Genomic DNA, 8892 nt, shown 5'->3' with positions numbered 1-8892 from the left:
ACTCTTTTTGCATTCATATAATATGAGAGGAGGGAGCCAATTTTACTGCTTCCCTGGAGATGTCTAAAGATTTCCATAGTAGAGAGAGGAGTTGATTTCAGTTCAGACATAGATTTCAAGCTTCAAGAGCTGTGTCTGGACTGAGAAGCATTGGCTGCCCCCAAAGTCCACTGAAACAGACATTGTTCATATATTTGAGGGCAGCTCAGGAACTGGAGTTCCTGCAGAACCGCTTAGACTACAAGCAACTATCATATCAGCTGTTCCTAGACCTCTTGCTTATGATTTCAGCCTTCCAGATTGAGGACTGTATCATCAGCACATGAAAAAGTCAATCCTTCAAGGGAGGAAGACCGTGAATCCATCATGAGGACTGCCTGGCATTTGTGAGTATAAGTGTGTGTGTGTGTGTGTGTGCGTGTGTGTTCTCATTAGGGGACGATCTATGATTTGACAGCCTCACTGCTGCTGCTCCTGCTGCTGTTTCTGCGGCGGCTGCATGGTCTGTCATTAGTTGAAAAGGGCTGTGAGGGTTCAGAGGAGCTGCAGTTCTGAAGACTGAACACAGCTAAGTGGGCTCCCTGTCAAATAAAGTGGATGAGATTTCCTGCAAGATTGGAAACTTGGAACTATTACCACTTCACCCACCCAGAAAAGAAGGCAGCCCTACAGAGGACAAGGTAAGAAAAAGAATGGTTCTCTTTTGGGTGTGCAGGGCAGGGGGCTTGGAGAAATGTGGGCTCAAAGGCTGGCTATTTTATAGCAGAGGGATCTCACCCTCTAAGAGCAAAAGAGGCAAAGCTAAATTCCCACCCACCTTGATCATTGAACCTCTTGGCTTTTTCTCCCTGGTACCTTTTTCCTGCTCTATTCTACTTCTCCTAAGCATATAAGAGGTCTCTGTGTCTTTATTTTTCCATCAGCAGACATTGTTTAGTTTTTCCCCATTGGAAACCCATTTTAAACAGGAAGTGTTCCCTGTTTCTTTTTTCTTAAGCACTTTCCTCCATTGAGAGAGAAAAGCTTTATTACTGTAAGCTGGTCAAAACCATTACTCCTTTCTACACTAGAGCTGCAATAAAGAGTTTTCAGAAGTACATCTCAGCCCGGTAACTGTAGGAAAATGGGAGGTGAAAGGAGAGACAGTGAGAGTGACCTGCAAGTGACTGTGACTTGCTCTGAAATAGTGATGCTGTGAATGACTATGTACCCCACCTATTAACAGGGGAAAAGACCACTGTGCTAAAGGCAGAGAGCCCGAATGAAGATGTTTTGAGAAGCAAGCATTTCAGAGAAACTTCCAGACACTAAAGATGGAAAACGAGACAGTAAGTGAAATGAACCAAACACAACTTCAGCCGCGAGCAGTGGTGGCCTTAGAATACCAAGTGGTCACCATCTTGCTTGTGCTCATTATTTGTGGTCTGGGCATCGTGGGCAATATCATGGTGGTCCTGGTGGTCATGAGAACCAAGCATATGAGGACCCCCACAAACTGCTACCTGGTGAGTCTGGCAGTAGCTGATCTCATGGTCCTGGTGGCCGCAGGCCTCCCCAACATAACAGACAGTATCTACGGTTCCTGGGTCTATGGTTATGTTGGATGCCTCTGTATTACTTACCTCCAGTATTTGGGCATTAATGCATCCTCTTGTTCCATAACAGCCTTTACGATTGAGCGGTACATAGCAATCTGTCACCCTATCAAAGCCCAGTTTATCTGCACATTTTCCAGAGCCAAAAAGATCATCATCTTTGTATGGGCTTTCACATCCATTTACTGCATGCTCTGGTTCTTCTTGCTGGACCTCAATACCGACACCTATAAAGATGCTATTGTGGTGTCCTGTGGCTATAAAGTCTCCAGGAATTACTACTCACCCATTTACCTGATGGACTTCGGTGTCTTCTATGTTATGCCAATGATCCTGGCCACAGTCCTCTACGGACTCATAGCTAGAATCCTCTTCTTAAATCCCATTCCTTCAGTTCCTAAAGAAAACTCTAAGACATGGAAGAATGATTCAACTCACCAGAACAAGAACTTGAATTCAAAGACTTCTAATAGATGTTTCAACAGCACAGTATCTTCAAGGAAGCAGGTAAGGAAGTCTAAGCCTTCAAGTCAACAGAAGAAATGTGGGATGGAGTTCTGTGTGAGAGGGGTTCAACTTTGCCCTACTTAGCTTATGGTGAAGCCAAAATACAATCATGCAAATTTTCATAGTGTAAGCTTCTGATTTATATATTAAATTCATCTCTTCAGCAACTGATGATCTAAAAATAGATGAGGAAAACTTGATAGCCCATCAGTAGGTATCAGTTCGGGGGCTATTAAGATATAAAGAAATAGAAATAGAAATTCTAAAAGTCTGTCTTTAAAATGTTTATACCTCTGGGAAATATCAAAATATTTAGACCTCTCCTGTCTTTTATAAGCAGCAAGAGAATATTTTTAAGAATTCTACTCCGCAACCAAAAATTGACAAGATAGTTTCAGAAAAGATGAGTCAAGAAAATAATGAAACTTTTCTTGCTATTCTATAGCTGCTCACAGATCAGAAACATAACAGAGAGAAGTTCCTGGACTTATTTTTGTGAGTCCTAGTAGGGAAAGAGTCTATCACCCTCACCCTTATCCCCTCCATCTCCCTAAAAATTATCCCAGTTCACAGAAGCTGAAAATGCACTTTCCTCTGGAAATTTTCTAATAAGAAGCCCAACACCAAGCTCAGATTAATATAAAGAATGATTTATATTTTTTCAAATGTCTGCTTTTACTGCAAGCATAACTAGAAAATCCCTTGATGATTTCAGATCACCTGAATGCCCATGTGGTTACAGCTGAATAGTGATTTTACTAGTGAATGAAGTACAACTTTATTACAATAAATAAGGTATAAACACAATATAGGAATACGATATCTTTATATCTTATACACATCTATGAATAGTTATACAATTGTCCTAAGTTACTTAGGAAATTGATTTTCAGGTCTTTTTTTTTTTTCTTTGCTGAACAGAGTAAACACATGGTAAACATATATTCTTGCACTTGAAAATGCAAACTTGGACTGAATAATACTATTTCTTTCAAAGGGGCTGAATTTTCTTTCCCTCAGACCACTTTTGGGAGCACAGTTCTTTGTCTGTGTGTAGATAGAAACAGAACATGCTTTTAAAAAAAATGTGAATGTAGATCATCTATATTATCACTTCCTAAACTCCAGCTTATCTGATGTGTGAAGAATTGTAATCAGACATATAGGCATACAAGGAAATAAACCACTAATAAATGTACGTGTTTCAGATAACGCAGGAAAAGAATAATTAAGTTCTAGCAAAAAATAAACAGCATTTTAACTGTTACTGTTGTACTTGATTTATAGAAAATTTATTATTAAAAAAAAATACCTATAAGACAGAAAAAAAAGATCTGAGCAACTATTGCCAACTCTTAGTTGTCTGTTTCTTCAGTTCTAGCAGTGCTACTAATACAAGGCCTATTTATTTGGCCATCTGTTATCCAAAACTTGATTAACAAAAATTGAGAAAGATTTGTTGCTCATCTGCCAAGGCAAACATTAACCAATATAGTGAGAGAGTAAAGAATATATACATCTCAATTAGAGACCAAACATGAGTTAATGTCTGCAGCAATGAAAGCCAATGAGTAATTTATTCATTAGACTACAATTTCTATCCCTGCTATAAATTCTAACAGTTTGTTTGTCTGATCTAATGCCCTTTCTTGCAATTAACATCCATTAGTACCCATTAGCATTAGTAATGTGCTTTAAATTGCTAATTATGTTATGTGCTCACACTCTTATTTCAAAGTTGGTATGCACAGGTTGTTATTGACAGGTTGTCCATGTGGTAGGAGAAAGCCAAGGATTTGGCTTGATTCAACCTGGGCTTTGAATTCCAGAGTTCCAGCCAGGCCATGTGACCTTGGGTAGGCAGCACTCTCTGGGCCTTAGTTTCTTCATCTTTAAAAGGAAGATAAATAGCACCATCCAGGGTCAGTGTGAAGGTCAAATAAAATGTCTTATGAAAGACACTTGCAATGGAGTGGTGATTCACGCCTGAGTGTTAATTAGATTCCTTCCTATATATCTTTTAATATGTTGGCACCTGTAAGGGAAGTACTAAAAAATATATATCTTTATTATTTAAGCAAAGATCATTTGTTGAGTAAATGTATATATGGTATAATAATTTCATTAAGGGACTTAGGCCATTTGACAATGTATTCAGAGCATTTGGGGTTTTCACAATAACATTACTGTCAGTTAGCATTAAGTACAGGGATGCTAAATGTCTCACAGTCTTCAAGACAGTTACACACAATGAATAAGTGTCTGCTACAAATGCCAATAGTATTCTCATAGAGAACATGGGATAACATATACATCAATAGGATGGATTTAATGTATAATTCATTCCTGATTAAAAATGGAATGTGATTTCAAAAAAAGAAGGGAAATAGTGGGGCTTGAAGCATTAGAGGAGGTTTTGTGGAAGAGGTGGCATTTGAGGAAGCTCTTGGATGACAGAGATCATTTGGAAAGTAAAAGTGAAGAGAGAGATCACTCCACACAGAAAGAACAATGCAGGATGGTAGGGATGAGAAGGTGGCATAGATTTGGAGAGGGGGCAAGAGGCAGTCCATAGAATGGGGTTCTTACGAGATGGAGTGAGTTGGTTGACTATAATGAAGGTTATGTTTGGGGAAACAGTGAAAAGTAAGATTGAACTGGATAGAAGTGTGTGTATGTGTGTGTGAGAGAGAGACGACAGAGACAGAGAGACAGGGAGACAGACTGAGGATCTCAACTATAAGGTAGAGAAAGAGGTTTAAACTTAATGCAGAGGCAACAATGATTATAAGCAGTAAGCAGCATTAATGATGAAAAGAGGTCTAATGTTGTTTAGTGATGAGTAAAATGACAACTGTGGATGAGGCAAATTTGAAGGACCAGATTCTGGTGGCAGAAAAACCACTTTGTAGGCTGCTGGTAGTGATTCAGATATAAGGTGAAAATATCACCTATCTGGAGAATTTAAATTAAGTTGTAACCCAGAGACATGTTTAAAAGAGAGAGTGAAATGTAACATTTTGGACACAAAAGATGAAGAGAGAAACAAATGTGACACCGGGTTCTTAGTCTGGAGATGGTGGTGCTTTGATGAATGGGAATAAGAGTTGCAAAGAGCCAGTTCTATCCAAAATCAATGACCCTTGCTCTGGCTTTTTCCTTTTCTGAAATAGTTCTGTGCTCAACTCTCAGAAAGGTTCAAACCTCCACCTCCTATAACCCAGGGACATTTCCTTTAATATTATTTTCTCTGTCTCTTTTCTTCCAGGCAAGTTTAATTTACATTTTAATAAATACTTTATCTGGACCAGGTCTTCTCTCTAAGGAAGTTATTAAAGCCAAATGCAGATAGCCTAAAAGAACTATACGTTAAAAGGAAATAAAAGAGCATTTATATATAAAAATTTATTTATATAAAGGACAAATAAGGGTTTGTTGTTTAAAAACTTATATCCCCTATGCAGAAAATCCAACCAGAATCCTTTTTTTCCTATTATTCAAAGATTCAACTGTATTTTAGGAAACCACCTAAATATTTGGTAAGTTGAGTGAAATGAATTACTCAAACAGCAGCTTGGAATTGCACACACAAAATAATTATCCAATTGACTAAATCTTGTGCTTTACAATTGGTTGTTTTGATATTGATGATATACAGTTTAAATGATCACATTGGGTACATTTCAGTTCTGTCCATACAATGCCAAAAGATTGCCTCAGTTCAGTCAATTCTGGTGATCAGCATTATGTATAAAATATTTCTATTATTAACTGTATATTTCTGTGGAATTAATTGGGTTCACTGGCATTTTGGAGGCACAGAAACACCCGACTTTGGCAAAGGCCTATAATATGGCTAAATATATTCAATGCATACATCTACTTGAAAAGTATGCTTTTATAACCATCCACAGGATGTGGGATCTGCATTATATTTTATAGTCAGGCCATTTCATTTTCAGTTGAGTCAATCAATGTTTTCTTTTCCTCTTACAGTTTAACTGGTAGGAGAACCATGTGATATAGCCCAAAGAGGAGCTTCAAGACTTTATGGCCAAATTTTATCATAATGGGTTTTACTTCACTAATCAAGCCTTATAAACACCAGTCTTTGTTTCCATAAAATTTTTAAAACCATCTAACTAGAAATAATGTCAGTAGCCAAAGAAACAGAAGAAGCTTTCCTTTTTAAAGAAAATTTTGCATTTTATTATTGCTGCTGTTGTTATAAAAGCAATCATGTGCATTATAGAAAATACAGAATACTTGAAAAAAGAAAACAGGTACCCCTTACCTAACTCTCAAAAACCACAAATAGTAATAATGTTTTATTATGTTCCCTTTCCTTTGTTTTCACTTGATCATTTTTATATAATTATTATTATATAAAAACCAAAAAAAAAAAAAAAAACCTCACTGCCATGGAGTTAATTCTGACTCATAGAGACCTCCATTGGGTTTCCGAGCTGTGAATATTTAAAGAATTAGATTGCCCCGTCTTTCTTTGGCAGAGAAGCTGGTAGGTTTGCACCGTTGACTTAGTTAGCAGCCAAAGGCCGCACCCATTATACCACCAGAGCTCCTTATAGGCTTTATATACGTATATATAAAATTTTGTATCCTGCTCTTTTTTGTGGGGTGAATATTTTCAAAGAGAAAGCAAAAATAAAAGTAGATGGGATTTTAAGTCAGTTTCTCTGAACCTCAGTTTTCTCATCAATAAAATGGAAAGTACAACAATTACCTCATAGAGTTGTAAGAAATGAGATGAGGCTAAACAAAATTAATCTTTGCTCTCCTCCCACATGTCCAGTCAGCTACTGTTCACCACTCTTGTCCTCTCTCAATGGCTTCCTCCTCCGCCTCCTGGCAATCTCCTGTCTCTTAATCAGTCCCCAGTAATACAACGTCTTTACAGGTAATGAAAGAGCCCTGGTAGCACAATAGTTAAGCGCTCAGCTGCTAACTAAAAGATAAGCAATTCAAACCCACCAGCGGTTCTGCAGGAGGTCAGACCTGGAGATGCACTCCCATGACCATTACAATCTAGGGAATCCTATGGGGTAATTCTCTGTCCTGTAGGGTCACTATGAGCTCAATGACACACGACAACATGGGTAATGAAGACTCTCAGATTAAGAAAAGGCACTAGCATAGCTTCTCTCTTCTCCATCTGTCTTCCTCCAACTCCTGCCTCCAATGCTATTTACTTTTTAAAGACGAAATCTTGAATGAGGCAACCCTGTAAGGCACAAATGAAAGGAGGCATGATGGTGGAATGTCAGGAAGTGTGGTTGGAAGCATGAAGTCCCTTACATTATACAATTTAATAAACAACTGCCAACTCCATCAGCATCTAAGAGAATGCATGCCCAATATAATTGTACCTCTCCCAGCGTAGCTTGGGTTAACCTTACAAGACAAATGGATGACACTCAACCCTTCAACATTCCAAAAACAAACCAAACTCACTGCCATTGAGTGGATTATGACTCACAGAGACCCCATTGGGTTTCCGTGGCTGTAAATCTTTACAGAAGTAGATTGTCCCATCTTCCTCCTGTGCAGCAGCTGGTGGGTTTGAACTGCTGACCTTCTGGTTAGCAGCCAAATGCTTACATTAAAGGTTTTTTCATTTTACTAAAGCTGTTTTCATAGGTTCAGCTTCTATTTTCAACTGTTGATTGTTTCATTTGTTCCAACTGTCTGGCTTGAACTATATCCTTAATAGTATAAAGAGCCCTAAATCAAGAAAAAAAAAAAAAAATTGTCACTTAGCACACAGGTGCTAAGTGTCTGTGTCATTTTATTTTTTTCACTAAAGAATAGCTTTCTGTTTTATGATTCATATCTTGTATAAGGAAAGACTTTATATATACCCCATAAACTAAGTGAAAATTCCCCTGCAATTACATGCTTTCTGTCTTTTGGTTTAGATGAATACACATTGTTTATTCCCAATTTTATATTTGCAGCTTTGAACCATAATTTCACTAGTAGAGAAAAATAAAATTTCCAGTACACCAGTACTCCTACAGAATTCTCAATTTGGCCACACAACAGAATACCTTAAAATCAGCTAACCTTGAGAAATTACTGAATACTTTTTTATACTTCATACTGCCTCTCACAAATTCTTCATACTGAAAACAGATATCCCAAGTTCCAGACAGGTATAAACAGGGCCATAACTATTGTACAGTCTCTTACTTTTTCAGTGAGTTAAGGAAGGGTAAAAGTTTTAAAGTTAGAGCTAGGATCAACATTAAGAACAATTTTATAGTATTCTCTTCAATTTTATTAAACATTTACTCACAACCCAACAAGCACATAGCACTGTCCTAGGTGTTGAGGCTACAGGGATACATAAAGACAAGTTCTTCACCTTCCAGAAGCTCAATGTGGGACTGTTCTCAAATAACCCAGAGCAGAGTGTTATGTTCTGTACCAGGGTGTGGAGGCAACAGCGAGAGAAGCAAAATGGGAGGAACGGAGGAAGACCTTATACAGCACATTCCATTCGAGCTAGGCCTCGAAACACGGGAAGAATTCTAGAAGCAGCAATAAAGAGTCAAAGAAAACAAAGAAGGAAGACAATTCGAGAACAAGGGGGAAGTAGGAAGGAGATAACTGGGCAGGTTTGGGGAAAAGAATAATCTAATCCTGTCAAAGTGGAGTTATGTAAGGGAAATGTCTAGTGAGAGAAGTATGAACCAGATTGTAGTCTTACTACACCTAACTTCTGCCCACTTCTTTGCTCCTATCTCTTGTCACTGTTGTTGTTGTTTTT

General features: G+C 38.0%; 1 protein-coding gene across 1 annotated transcript in view; it reads left to right on the top strand.

The window, feature by feature from the left end:
• The first annotated feature begins 1313 nt into the window (after nucleotides 1-1313).
• Nucleotides 1314-8892, top strand: part of TRHR (thyrotropin releasing hormone receptor) — a 41518-nt gene continuing 33939 nt past the window's right edge. Inside the window, exon 1 of the mRNA XM_007934769.2 lies at nucleotides 1314-2102. Coding sequence (XP_007932960.2) covers nucleotides 1314-2102 — 789 coding nt within the window. The remainder of the gene's footprint in view (nucleotides 2103-8892) is intronic.

The sequence above is a fragment of the Orycteropus afer genome, unplaced genomic scaffold (genome assembly GCF_000298275.1).
Source record: "Orycteropus afer afer isolate SDZICR_OR568_19922 unplaced genomic scaffold, OryAfe1.0 scaffold00021, whole genome shotgun sequence".
Classification (NCBI taxonomy): domain Eukaryota; kingdom Metazoa; phylum Chordata; class Mammalia; order Tubulidentata; family Orycteropodidae; genus Orycteropus; species Orycteropus afer.
This window is presented reverse-complemented; position numbering and strand designations above follow the sequence as displayed.